At 56.7% G+C, this 14,401-nt stretch overlaps 1 protein-coding gene across 8 annotated transcripts in view; it reads left to right on the top strand.

The window, feature by feature from the left end:
* Window positions 1-6,130, top strand: part of PARVG (parvin gamma) — a 30,472-nt gene extending 24,342 nt beyond the window's left edge. For 3 of the 8 annotated variants that reach the window (XM_033865876.2, XM_033865875.2, XM_033865877.2), the window contains 2 exons: window positions 5,253-5,325; window positions 5,800-6,130. In XM_033865876.2, coding sequence (XP_033721767.1) covers window positions 5,253-5,293 — 41 coding nt within the window. In that variant the 3' untranslated portion in view covers window positions 5,294-5,325; window positions 5,800-6,130. The other 5 variants (XM_033865870.2, XM_073788093.1, XM_033865872.2 and 2 more) reach the window with 4 other exon arrangements.
* The last annotated feature ends 8,271 nt before the right edge of the window (window positions 6,131-14,401 follow it).

The raw sequence follows: 14,401 nt of genomic DNA, 5'->3' as shown, positions 1-14,401 counted from the left end.
AGGTGGCCAGCTTCTCTCTGTCTGCACCAGGGTCCCAGGGACGGCTCAGCAGCAACCCAGGGTAGGAGGGCCCCCTTTCACCCCTCCACAGAGAGGGGACACCAGGCAGGGCTGGGTGCCGGTTCCCAGTGCCAGCCTTGGGGAGTTTCTGGGAAAAGGAAAGATTTTGGTCCCCTTTGATGTGCCCATGGCCCTGGGGCTGGTTCAAACCTCAAGGCCTGCCTGGGGTTGGGGGGTGAGCCTGTACACCCTCGACCCTGGCCCAGTTCCAGTTTCGATCTCTGCCTGGCCCCCACATATCCGCAGCCCCGTCTGTCCCTGCTTCTGGCCGCAAGTCTGACCTACCCGGTCCCCTGCCGAATGTTCCAGGCCCGCCTTCCCAACCTGCCTGACCCCCAGCCGCAGCCTCGCTGCCCGCCTGTGCTCCTTACTCGGCCTGGGCCTCTGGCATCTCCAGACCTTCCCCAGGCCGTTCTCTAGGCCCATCCTGCTTCCTGCTTTGCTTCAACCCCTTAGCCGGGTGGTCGGCTCTGACCACCTTATCCCCTCTGAGCTCTTGGGCATCCTATGGGGCCCCGAACCATGGCTACTCTCACATTCTCTTGGAGTTCCTACCTGCCTCCGGCCTCACCTGGCCCCTTACCCCACTTCTCCCTCACTCCACACCCCTGCAAGGGAGGCAGGGCAGGGTTGCATCTCCATTTTACAGAGGGGAAAACTGAGGCTTTGGGACATGCCCAGGGCCATCCAGCTACTCAGTGGCAGGTCTGACACCAGGACTGGCCACCCAACCCTCAGCCCACATTTCCCCCTTTGCAGCAGGAAGATGCCATCTTTGTGGGCATCATCTCCACCTTCCCAGGAGGCAGGGGGGCTCTTGACCTGAAGATTGATTTGGGTCTCAGATTCCCAAGAGCTGAGAAGCAAACAGGCTAGAGCAGTGCAGTGTTTGTAGCTCTAGTGGTGGTAGAAACAGTGGTCAGCACTTCCTAAGTTCTTGTCCCTCACCAGGCACTGTATTAATCAGCTATTGCCACGAAAATGCTGTGTAACAAACCACCCAAACAACCAGTGGCTTGAAACTGCAATCCTTCATCCTCACGGATCTGCGGGTCGGCCGGGTTCGGCTGCTCTAGGCTTGGCTGGGCTCCGCCACTCGTGCGGGATGCGATGGGCGTCAGGCCACCTAGGCTGGGGTCACTGGGGCGGTCCAGCTCTGTGCCACATGCTTCCCATTCTCCTCCTGAGACTGGCAGTGAGCCTGGCGTGGTGTTTTCACGGCAACCGCAGGGACACAGAGACAAAGCAGAACACACGAGGTGCAGGCTCAGACCTGGGGTGCTGTCACCTCCTCTTTATCCTCGTGGCCAGAGGAGGCCCTGCGGCCTTGGTGCGGAGGCGGGAGAGCCCTGTGGTGTGCGGTGCAGAGACGATGCAGAACTGGGCCCAGGGAGGCGCTCGCCTCCCTGGATGAACTTGCTAATTCCTCCCCACATCGGGCCTCTGAGTAGGAACTATTCCCCATCCCCATTTTGCTCTGGGGAAACTGAGTTCAGAGAGAGCTAGTAAGCTGGTCAGGAGCACACCACTAGTTAGGGTCGAGGTCAGACTGGCATCAAGGCTTGTCCGTCTCCAAAGCCAGAGCCGCCTCCTTGCGTCCTTCCGGGGGAGCCAGGGGGAGCCCCGTGGGAGATGGGGGCGGGGTGGTGGGCCCAGAAGGAGGCTCGCCCGGAGCTGCAGGGACGGGGGGCTTAGGTGGGTCAGAGTGAGGCTGAGACCGTGGCACTGACCTTCATCCACAAGGCAGGAGGCCCACGTGTGATGAGGGTGGGAGGATGGAGACGGGCAGGTCACACGCGGGCCCCCTGGGGACGAGGGGCTCAGAGCAGCACAGGGGTCCCCTCTCTGTTACTCAGGTGTTGGGGATGTCACACCTGAGTAATGGGATGTCAAGGTGTGATCACTATTTGCTCATCTCCAACCCCTAGTTAGTTACAAGCCAGGGACAAACGTCCCAACTTCCAAGGCCCCTGTGCGCAGGCAGCCTGCCAACTCCACCGGCTTCAGGACCAGCCTCAGGACCGGCTTCCAAAGATGAAACACAATCTATGTGGGGGGAAGGAAGCGGCCTCTCAGCTCAGACCCCGAGGATGCGTTTGTATGGACTATTGCAGGAAATGTCAGCCACAGGAATGTGTAATAAAAATGCCGAGGAGTCATTAGCAGAAGAGCCAGGAACAGCGGCCTTTCCGAGGAATTGTCTTCTCTGCAGCGTGGCCTCTGGCCATTGAATTTCTCCTTATCAGACCTTCTTTGCCAACGGCGTCTACGTGAGGTTGCCGTTCCCTGAGGGAAGAGGCGTCCGGGTGGAGGAGAGAGGCGGTCATTTTCTCTGCGGAAATGAAAGCACGGGGCCAAGAGTCTCTGGCTTCCTCCTACATGCAATTACTTCTCCCCGGGACGATTTGAATGCATCCTTCTGGGTCGTAACCTTCTCTCAGCTCCATACTTTCATCATCTCAAACTGTGCGCGGAAGAAAAGTGATGCTTTGGGTGGAGCGTGGTGGGATCAGGCTGGAGCCTGGGGCAGCTGCTCCTGGTCAGACTGGGCATCGCCGAGGAGTGTGACCCATAGAAACAAGTGCGATCACCGCCCTAGTGGATGGCAGCAATTCTCACATTCCACGAGGGCAGGCAGTGGGTCTGGGTTTGCCCCTGTTGCGTGGCCAGCGCAGAGTAGATGCTCAATAATTTTTTTTTATTTTTTATTTTTTTGCGGTACGTGGGCCTCTCACTGTTGTGGCCTCTCCCGTTGAGGAGCACAGGATCCGGACGCACAGGCTCAGCGGCCATGGCTCACGGGCCCAGCCGCTCCGCGGCACGTGGGATCTTCCCGGACCGGGGCATGAACCCGCGTCCCCTGCATCGGCAGGTGGACTCTCAACCACTGCGCCACCAGGGAAGCCCAATAAATATTTTTTAAATAAGTGAAGGAAGTCTTTCCAAGACACTGGTCCCGTGAGCTGCTCTGTGACAAATGGATCCTACGGTCAAGTCACCTGGGAAAACATGCACAGTCTCGAAGGCTCATGACACACCAAAACATATTCAAGGCTCTGAGAAGTCCTGCAGCGAGGGATTTCCATATACCTTTGTCGAAGCCAACGTTTCCCAAAGCTGTTTGGCTTTCTGCACGCTGGACCACGCTGTGGGGATGCGGGCTTAGAGGGTGAGCGCATCAAAGGCAGGGCTGCGAGGCGGGGGAACCCAGCCCGGGTGTCTCGTTCTCACTCTGACATTTACTTTCCGTGCGCCCTGTCAATAGTGTTCATGATGAGAATGAGAAAAATAGCAACAGTTGTAACCCTCATTTTCCAGAATTTTCCAGTTGGGGGAAGACCTGGGGACAAAGCACGGGACGAGCGGTGGAGTTCTTAGCCCCTCCCTCTGAGGTTTGCTTCCACCTGGTCTGGACATCCCCAGGGGTGTGTCTCACCTGCTTGGGAGCATTGGCACCTGTGACAACCTTGGTTTCTTCTTCTTGACGGGCTCTAGAGGGGCCAGCCCTGCTGGGCCAGTGACCCAGCCTCTGCCACTCTCTCTCTTGCATGTCGGACCCAGCTCAGTGCCTCTGTCCATCTGATGCTGCATCATCTCTCTCCCGTGGAGAAGGGCTCTGCTCGCTGCCTTCCAGATCCCCGTGGTCCCCGCACGGCCACCAGCTGCCATGGAGGACTCTGGCCCCTTGCCCGGGATGCGGCAGGAGTCCTTGGCGTGGGTGGAACGTGCTCCCCCTGCCCCTGCCCTGTGCCCTCGGACCAGGACTGCGACCTGCCCCTTTCCCTCTCAGACAGAGTTCTTTCTCGGGGGCTTCAGGCCCTCCTACACGCCTCACTTCCCGACCCTTGTAGGAGCCTGGACAGCTGGAATTTGCAGGGAAGCCCTGGCTCTGCCTTTATTATTCCACGTTCAAGTCTTGCCTTGTGGTTCCAATCCTGTGTCCACCATCACACTTGGATCCACACGGCAGCTTGGAAAGGCCTCTGGAAGATGCACTATTCCCCTTGTACAGATGAGGGGACAAAGGCCCAGGCAGGACATGTGCCTTGTCTGACCTGTGACTTGTGCCCTAGTGGGGCGGGTGCACAGACATCTACTAGATCTGCCCAGACCCACCAGGAGGTGACTGCAGGCGGCCTAGGCAGGCAGCCTCCTCGGATGGGCCTGGCTCATCTGCTGCTCCGCCGGCCGGGTCTCTGGGCCCCTGGCTAGGTTGCCATGGGAACTGCCTGGCCTGTGTGAAGCGGGCTCTGGGGCTGGTATGGTCGGCAGATGGGGAGGGAAGGGAGCAGCACGGCTGGCCACCAGTCTGGGACATCCAGTCAGCACGGTGGGCCTGAGACCTTTGAAGGAAGGACCTGCTTGAGGTGCCAGTGAGTCGGGGACTCAGCCAGCTTTATCCCTGCCTCGTCCTGCCTTGCCCCACGCCCTCTTTTTTACCACACCAGCCTGCTGCCCCAAGGAGAAGGGCAGGGGTCTTTTCGGTGGGGTCTGAGAAACTAGCTGTGAAAAGGCAGGGCTCCACTAACAGAGGGACTGCTCTGAGCTGAGGGCTGATGGGGCTCCCCAGGGCCCGTCACCCAGGGTCCTGTATCGGGGGAGATGGTGGAGACCCCACTTTGCAGGGAGCAAGTGGAGGGCCCGAGGCACCAAGGGACTTGCTCGAGGCTCCCCAGGACCGAGCAGGGATCCGAACCTGGGTGGGCCTGACTCTGGCCCGGGGAATTCTCAGTGCTGGGAGCGGTGTCTCAGGCGCCAGCCCAGGCAGAGGGGTGGCACAAAGGGCAGGCACCTGGGTAGAGGTGGCTCCTCCGGCCCCCAGTCTGCTTTGCAGGCATCTGGTTCCGACACTTTCCGTCTCGTGAGTTCAGATGAGCCCTGTGGCCACTCTGAACGTCGGTCTCCTCATCAATGCTTTACCCATGGACCTCAGCTCTCTGTTCCTGAGGGAGTCTCTGTTGCTCACGGGTTTTGGGGCTGCTTCGGAAAAGATCAGGATGAACCCATGCTCCCTTCCCTGGTTAGTCCCCTCACCTGGCAGGACTCACCCCCAGGTGTCACCTCCACCAGGAAGCCTTCCCTGATCCCTGGGCTGGGTGCCTTCCTCAGGGACTGCCTTTCCCACTAGAGGTGGCCTCCTTGCTGCACGATGGGTCATCGTGCTGACACCTGATGGGGTCTTGTCATTGTAGCTACACAACGTCACCCTGGCCCTGGAGCTGCTGAAAGATGAAGACCTTCTCAATCACCCCGTGAGCCCCGAAGGTGAGTGCAGGACCCTCGTGGGCAGCCAGCCTCGGGCGAGCGCCACAGAGCGGGGCACGGGGCATGGGGACAGCCGTGTGTTGGTACAGCCTCTTGCCTGGCATTTGCTGAGTTTTCCTAGGAGGAGCACTGTGTCCACAGCCCCTACCCATGCCAGTGGAGGATGGTCCTGGGGAGAGGAGATGGGGGACTGAGGTCCCTGGGGATGGGCTGTCCGGAGGGCTGAGGCCTGGAGGAGTTGCAGTGTTGGGGGCCCCACAAGAGGGTGCCGGGGAGGAGAAGGAGGTAGCATGCCCTGTGCTGGGTCCTGGGACTCACGCCTAGCTTGACCGACTGTCCTGGTTTGCAGGGGCCTCTCCAGGGTTTAGCCTGAAGGCCTGTGTCCCAGGGAACCCCTTGGTCCCGGGCAAAGGTGGACGGTTGGCCACCCCCTGCCCAGGCCTGAACCCTGCCCTGCTCTCCCCTGGCCCGCAGACATCGTGAACAAGGACACCAAGAGCACGCTGCGAGTCCTCTACGGCCTGTTTCGCAAGCACAAGCTGAAAGACAGCACGGACGGGGAGCCCCTGGAATCCCCCAATTAACCGTCACAGCCCCCAAAATCTGCTTCTCAGAGCCTGCCTGCCAGCCCCAGCTGGAGGTCCCGAGGGCCGCAGAGGGATCTCCTCACCGTCCAGCCAGCCCCTGGGCCTCCCACTCTTACCCTGTGTGTCTGCGGCACACCCCAGCCCCCCCTTCCCTCTCCGCTCTTTCCATCTGTCTGAATATCTTTGAACTCACTAAGCGTGGATTCGTTCTGAGCCAACCTCCGGCCTCGCTCAGTTTCTTTTAACAAATGTATTTCTGGGAGGGATTTGGGGAGCCTGCCGTTGTCCTGGGAAGGGCCCCGCTAAATGTACATGAATATGAGCTGACCACCGCCCCCCCCCCCCCCCGCACGCAGCCTCTCTCCCCACAGGGTGGGTGTGGGAGGGGCTCTTGTCCCTGAGGCCACCCCTGGGGTAGCCGAGAGCCCAGCGGTGCTGACCTTCACTGGGGCCGAGGGTCCCGCCCTGGAGCAGGACCGCCCCTCAGGTGTCAGGGTTGACCTGATGGCGGAGACCCGCCTGCCCACGCTCAGCTACTGCAGCCCGCTGCCTCTCGAGTCGGGTGATGGCCCCAGCATCACCCTCCAGAGGCAGGAGGCCTAAGTGGCTCCAAAACCAGGCCGCTGTGCCCCTCGGGAAAGTCAGTTCAGTTACTTCGCAGAGGAACCGTGGCCCAGGCCCAGCCCTATGGCCGCGATGGTGAGCTTTGCCCAAAAGTCACAGAGAAGACGTCTTTGTGGCTGATTAGTGGGTCAGATCGTCTCCTAGTCGGTCCGCAAGGAGCTGCTGCGTGTGTGTGTGTGTGTGTGTGTGTGTGTGTGTGTGTGTGTGTCTGTCTGTCTCTGTCTCTCTCCAGCGAGACTCAGCACTTGCTGCATACATTTCTCAAAGCAAAAGTCCCTGTGGAAGGATTGAACAGGGATTCCCAGAGCTGACATCAGATGGGCACCAGCCTGGAGGAAGCAGGGTGGGCGGGGCTGGGGGTAGGGAGGGCCCACAGGGGAGGGCGGGGCGGTGGACCCTGGCTGGTGCTGGGCTCCTTCCTGCTCTCCCAGCTCCAAGCCCCTGTGGAGGACAGAGCCTACTAGGTCTGGGGTTGCCTTGGATTGGGGGAGGGGCTTTGGGGCAGGGGGCCGGCATGGGCCAGGCCATCTTTGCCAGACCAGCGGCTGGAGAGTGGAGAATGTCCTGCCTACAGGGAGGGACATAAGGAACGCTTGGAGCTGGTGTCTGAGTGTGAGAGAGTCTCAGAGTGGTCTTCCCTCCAACCCACCCACCATCCACATGCTCCCCTTACCTCCTGCTTCACAGATAATTAGGTGTAGATGAGACCATGAGGATGGGGCCCCTGTGATGGGATTAGAGTTATTATAAGAAAAGAGAGATCAGAGCTCTCTCTCTGCCATGTGAGGACACAGCAAGAAGGTGGCCATCTGCAAACCAGGAAGAGGGCCCCCCCCAGGCGCCAAATCATCTGGCACCTTGATCTTGGACTTCCCAGATACCAGAACTGTGAGCAATAAATGTCTGTTTTTAAAGACACCCAGTCTATGGTATTTTATTATAGTAGCCAGAGCTGACTAACACGGAATTTCAATACCATTAGTCATTAGGGAAATAAAGTTAAAACCACAATGAGATCTCACTATACACCCCCTAGAAGGGCTACATTGAAAAACTGACAATAGCAAGTGTTGACAAGGATGTGGAGCAATTAGAATTCTCATACATTGCTGGTGGGAATGCAAAATGGTACATTTACTTTGGAAAACATTTTGGCAACTTCTTATAAAGTGATACAAACACTCACCATATGACCCAGCCATTTCACTGTTAGGTATTTATCCAAGAAAAATGAGAACATATGTCTACACAAAGGCTTAGACATGATTAGCTGTACTATTCATAAAAACCGAAGACTGGGAAGAGCCCACATGTCCATCGCCAGCAAAGGCGTAAACAAATTAGAATGTGTCTATATAATGGGCTTCTGCTTAGCGACGAAGAGGAAAGGGTGTTGATACAAACCAGCCTGGATGCGCTCAACAACATAGGCCGAGTGAAGGAAGTGAGACGCACAGGGCCACACGTTTATAAGAAATTTTAGAAGAGGCGAAACCCCGGTAGGGGCAAGAGGGACCTTCGGGGTGACGGGAATGTTCTGTGTATGATCGTTGTGGTTACGTGACTGTCCACGTGTGTCAAAACTCATCAAATTGTGCACTGAATGGGAAAATTTACCTCTTGTAAATTATTCCTCAACAGAGCTACAAAAGTCAATTTGAATTTTTTTTCTGATTTGATGTCAAACTGAACAAGGGTGAGGATGGCCAACCTTCGGGGGGAGGGCTATGGAAGACAGGGAGCCACGACCCCCGGGATGGGGGGGGCCTTGATTTCATGCTTTCAGGGAGCCTGGTATGAAGGCGGAAAGTGGGGCCTCGGGGGATGCGACCTCTTATGAGTGCGGAGACTTGAGTCTGTTGAAATGCTCACGGGGAGGGTGCAGAAGAGAAAAGATGAAACGTGAGCGGGAGAATCTTACTGGAGGGAGGTACCTGGGCAGGTGACAGGAGCTGGGCTCCAGGTACAGGGAGGGGTACCTGGGATGAGGGGCCGCTGGGAGAGGGGGGGATATGGGAGCAGAGAGAGAGAGAGAGAGCCCACCTAGTGCCCAACTGCATGCCCGTCGGGGATTGTCACAGCCTTTTGATGTCCTCTTTATCCTTTTGTAACATCTCTTGCTCTGAAATCTACTTTGATTTTAGACTTTAAATTTGCTTTATTTTTTTACTTGGAATCAGATGTTAAAATCTGATTTTAATACAGCCATTCAAGCTTTCTTTTAGTGTTAGCGGGGGATCTTTTCCATTCTTTTCCTTTTAAAAGATCCGTGTCTTTATATAGAAAGAGGGTTTCTTATAGATACTAATAGTTGTGTCTTTTTATCTGATCTGAATACCTCTGCATTTTAATGGAGGGTTGAGTCCATTAAAAATTCTTTTTATTGTGGTAAAATACACATTACGAAATTTTCCATCTTAGCCATCGCAACACTTGCAGTTCAGTAGCATTAAGTTAACTTCGCCCTGTGTGCCGACGTCACCAGCACCTCCAGAACCCTTTTCATCTTGCAAAAACAAAACTCTGTACCCGTTAGACAGGAACTCTCCACGCCCCTCCCTCTGGCCCCTGGCAACCACCATGCTCCTGCTTGACCGGACCCACATTTTGAACTGCCCTGGACACAGGGCCCCTTGGGACTCCCACCCCAATCTCCCCCGATTGAAGTCAGAACCCGCGCCTTCCCCTGTCCTGCCTCCTGCCGCCCCAGCCCTTTTTCCGGCCCCTCCAACCTCCTGATCCCAAAGCCTGAGACCTGTGACTCGCTCTGGACCCTCCCCTTTCCCCCACCTGGGCACCAAGTCCTTTCTGCCCTTTGTTCGCCTTTCAAACTCCTCCCTTCTGCCCCTGGAGGTCCAGGCCCTCGCCGTGCCATCCATCGGGGCGGGGACAGTAATTCCCCAGCTGGGCTCTCTGCCGCTCTCCCCTCTGACCCCGATTCCACAGCAGCAGCTGGAGTTTTTCTGTCCTGGGAACCTGATTCCGTTACCATGCTGCTCTAAACCTCCCCTGCTCCCCGATGCTCTGGGTCCTCCTGGCGCGGCTGGCTTTGAGTGTCTTCTTGTTGACCTTGTTCTATCTCCTACCCCACCGCATCCTTTCCAAAACGCTTTTAGTTTATTCCCTGAAAGCCCCAAGGTCTTTCCAGGCCTTCCTGATGCTGTTATCCCTGCCTGAGATGCCCTCCTCCCACCTACCCCCGGAGCTTATCCCTCACAAAGGGGTGGGGGCACCCTTGGGGAGAGTCCAGAGGAGGGATGAGCTCGGGGACAGGGTGGACGCCTGGGGGGTGGTCCCAGGGCTTGGGCTAGGTGGGCGGAGTGGCTCCCCCGAAGAAGCCTGAGAAGGGAGTGGCTGGGGAGCCCACGGCCCTCACCTCCCTCTCTCCTCCATTCCACGAAATCTGACCCCAGCTGGAGTCGCAGCAGGAGCTGGAAGCAGGATAATTACCGTGGGCTGAACTGGAAACCGTCCAGGGCCCAAGAAGGAGCTGGCAATCTTGGGCTGGTGCGCAAACAGCTTCGGAGTGACGGGAAATGCCTCGAAGGCCCGGGTGCCTCGGAGCTGAGCCGCTTCCCAAAATAATCCAAGGGGCAGCTGTCTCGGATTCTGAAAGTGGGTCTGGCTGCCCGAGCTGCAGGAAGCCCCAGGCCCACACCAGCCTCACTCTGGGAACAGATGGCACTGGGAATATTTTTTTCTTTCACCAAAGTCAGCTGGTAAGCGAACAGCTTGTCTGGAGCAAAGCGTCCCTCCCCCCCCACCCCCCCTTTGGCAACAGATCAAAGCTGCCACCTCCCCTCCCCTAATCCCTGCCCGCCTCAGGCCTTCTTCCTTGTAAGACACGGGCAGCCGAGCCAGAGGGACATCGCAGGTATTCTCCCCTCAGAGCTCATGGGGTCCTCGCCCACTGGTGGGTTTGACTCAGGGAGCAGCCAGGGCCCCTCACTCTATGGGACAGCAGATCCTGGGAGGCCTGGCTGGTTGGAAAGTGGACAACAGGGATGTCCCAGAAATGATTCTTTCAGGAAGAGCCAGCCAAGACACCTTGGTTGGCCAACAATCGCACGCTTTTATTCATCTAACTATGATGGTCTCAAGTAGATTGATACGCTCGTTTCCTGTAAAAGGGATGCGTCAACGCACAGGTGGGATTTTTGCATCTGCACAAATCATTCCTAAGAGGCCTTCCTGAGCACCTACTGTGTGCAGGCCCCAGGCTCAGAGCTGGGGATCCGGAGAGAGCTCAGAGGGAGGCTCTGTCCTGGCTCATGGCCCGCGGCGGACGAGGCAGCGCGGTGCCGTGGTTAGAGCGCAATGCTTGCGTCAGGCGCTGAGGCGTGAACCTTGGGTCTGTCCGCTACTTGCTCTGTGATGCTGGCTGAATCACGTACCTCCCTGAGCCTCAGTTTACTTCTCTGTCCAGTCAAAGCAATAAGGAATCTGAGTCTTTGTAGGGTTATTATGAACGTTGAAGAGGGTCCATCTAAAGAGCTTTAACGTTGCTGGACACAGAGCATTCAGTAACGTCACGTGATGTCACCATCACCACCACCACCCCCCCCCCACCATCACCATCACCGTCGCCATCATTCCCACACCTATAAAAAATGGAACTGAAAGCCCCTCCCCCCGTGGGTCCTGGTGAGGACGCCATGACAAGGGGCCAGGGCCCTGGCACGCTGGGGGCTCAGGGCCAGGCACTAAGGAGCTAGCTCATCAGGGGAACCCTACCTGGGTTTTGTGTGTTCCCTGCACCCAGGCTCTGCTTGTTGGAACCCACGACACTCAGCACATCAGAGGCGCTGGATAAATATTTGCTGGATGACTCGCTGACTGTGACCTCTTACCTCCCCTGGGGTCGGCACATCCAGACCTGCTGTCTTTACTCGAGCCCACCCAGCTGGCCTCCCTGATGCCCCAGGACACGCGTGTTAAAGCTGAGCTCAACTCAGTTCACTGCTCTGAACTTGGGCTGGTTCCCTCGGCCCCTGGGCCAGGCCAGCGGGTTCACCACCTCAGCTGAAAACACAGAGGCGAATGGAGAAACAGTGGCTCCGGGACCTCTGCCCTTCCTCTTGGCGTTTGGAACGAGAGACAGCGCTGTGATGTCGTGGGAAGTCCTGGGCTCCAACCCCAGCTGGGCCACTTAGGAGCTGTGTGGTCTTGGGCAAGTCACTGCCTGTCTCTGAGTTTCCTTTTCTGTAAAATGGGAACGATCCTCCCAGCTTAATCGCCAGGTGGGAGTCATAAAGATTAACTGAAATAATGATGGGCAGGGTTTTGAAGAGCGCTAGCAGCTAGGCAATAGCCATGGCTAACACTTCCTGGATCCTCATCTTTCTTTAGTTGTCACGGTCAGGCAGCCTGGCCACTCATGAAACCCACTTCCTCTTCCTGCCGGGCACGCGGACAGACTGCATTTCCCAGCCTCCCTTGCAATTTGTGTAACCGAGTCCCAGTCAATTTTTGTTGTTTCTAGAAGTTTTCTTTTCAAAATTTCTTGACCATTTTATAGTCTCTTGTTCCTTATTCTATTTTTTTTTGTGGTACGCGGGCCTCTCACTGTTGTGGCCTCTCCCGTTGCGGAGCACAGGCTCTGGACGCGCAGGCTCAGCGGCCACGGCTCACGGGTCCAGCCGCTCCGCGGCATGTGGGATCTTCCCAGACCAGGGCACGAACCCGTATCCTCTGCATCGGCAGGCGGACTCTCAACCACTGCGCCACCAGGGAAGCCCTATGTGGACCATTTTTAAAGTCTTTATTGCTTGTTACAATATTGCTTCTGTTTTATGTTTTTGTTTTTTTTGGCCACGAGGCATGTGGGATCTTAGCTCCCCGACCAGGGATCGAACGTGTGCCCCCTGCATTGGAAGGAAAAGTCTTATCCATTGAACCACCAGGGAAGTCCCTGCCTCCCTTTAAATTAAAGTCTTAGTTGGAGATTTGTGGTCCACAGGGCCAGTGTAAAACCCACATTAGGGCACAGGCTGGTGTTTATGACTTCAGGGAGTTTCTTTTTCTCCTTTTCCCCCGGTGCCGAGCTTGATGTAGGCTAGTATCCTTGCTTTTTCCATCTTTAGGCTTTTTTTTTTTCGTCTTTTTCCTACTATCTTATTCCAGCAGTGAAAGCATAGCCCTTGGGAGAGTCCAGCTGTAGGTGGGGCCCCCTACTGACTTGTGCTGGGCGGCCCAGGCTTTCCTCCTGCCCCACAGCCAAGTGTGCTCATGGCGAAGGACCATCAGGTGACTGGCCTTGGTGAACGTCCCTGGGGCAGAGCTGGCTTCGGCAACTGCTCACCTCTGGGGACTTCCAGTTTCCCTCCTAGTTCTCTGGCCTGTGAGGATTTTTCTTGTTCTTGCTTGTTCAGTGGGATGCGTTTTAATGCATATATGATATATGTGCATGCGTATAAAAACATGTTCATATACGTAGACACGTATGTTGCTTTTTCACTGCTTTGCGTGGGACTATTGCTCAGTGCTTAGTCTTCCACATGGTGGAAAAGGGGGGTCATTTTCTGGTTGCACATTGTAGAGTTTGTGTTGGTTTTTTTTTTTGGCCACACCCCATGGCTTGTGAGATCTTAGTTCCCTGACCAGGGATCGACCCGGGCCCTCGGCAGTGAGAACGCCGTGTCCTGGCCACTGGACCTCCAGGGAATTCCCATTGTAGATGTTGAATAAGCATCGAAGTATCTTTAAAATTCTCTCTCCATCTCCGCCCTCCCCTAGTCTACATACGGAGGCAGGGAACGGCTCGCCATCCATTCACCTCCACTGTCTCCTCCTTTCCAAGACCTCCTTCCCCAGCCCAGTCCTGTCTCCCAACCCAGACCCCGATACAGCCACGTGGTGGGGTGCGCTGAGCGTTTACCCGTAGATACTCTTCCGCGTCCCAGCAGCCTGTGCCGCCAACAATAGGCTTCTCAAGGACAAAAGTAGTGTGGGGTGTGCAGGGAAGGTGGGATCTTCTTGAATGGCCAGCCCTGGCTGTTCTGGGGGACAGGACCTGTCTGGGGGCCAGAGTGGGCCAACGTGGCAGTTCTGGAGGCGAGGAAGAGGCCTGAGGTCCCAGACTGAATGAGGTAAGAAACAGGTGCAGAGGAGCCAGTGGCCTCAGGTGGAGACACGGCCCCACGCGCTCACCTGTAGAAGGCAGAGGCCCCCAGGTGTCACTGGCCAGGGTGCAGGAGGCGTCCCAATCAGCAGAGCTTTCTAAAGGCCAGGCCGTGCCGGGGCTGCCTAAGAGATGCGTGAGCATAAGGACAGCCACCGTTCGGGGGGTCTGCACAGGGTTCCGGCGCCCCGGGGGCGGGGTGGGAATGGGATACACCTGATGTGCTGGGTGCAGCACCCTGGGCCAGGTGCCTTGCTCAGACCCAGAGCCCAGTGCCCTGTCTCATCTGTCCTGGTGATCAAAATCTGGGCAGTGGTGGTCAGGCAGGGCCCAGCAGCCGATGTCCATCCAGCACTCAGGGTCCAGGGGGACAGGCAGTGCATCATGGGTGAGTTACCATGGAGACGACCCAGAGCCCCTGGGTTGCATATTGTACACCAGACACGTTGTTCTTGCTGGTTCAGTCTTACGTGGGCATAACTCACTTGGGTGTCAAAGCAGACTATATGCATTGCTGACAAGTTCTGGGTGATCCCATTGGACTTGCCTGGTTCCGGGTCCCCCCGTAGACGTTCTCAGTCCCTGGTCCAGGTGCAGTGTAGACACTGGGAGGTCTAGGGCCTGCCCAGGTGATTCTCACATGCAGCTGATTTTCCGAACCGCAGCTCCAGACACAAAGAAGTGGAAACCTATTGCCTCTCCTGGTTCATCCTCCATTTCCATAGAGAGAGGGTTTGAGGAAACA

This window comes from Tursiops truncatus, chromosome 11 (assembly GCF_011762595.2).
Source record: "Tursiops truncatus isolate mTurTru1 chromosome 11, mTurTru1.mat.Y, whole genome shotgun sequence".
NCBI classification, from domain to species: domain Eukaryota; kingdom Metazoa; phylum Chordata; class Mammalia; order Artiodactyla; family Delphinidae; genus Tursiops; species Tursiops truncatus.
The sequence above is the reverse complement of the archived record's forward strand: the minus strand, read 5'-3'. Positions and strand labels throughout refer to the sequence as shown.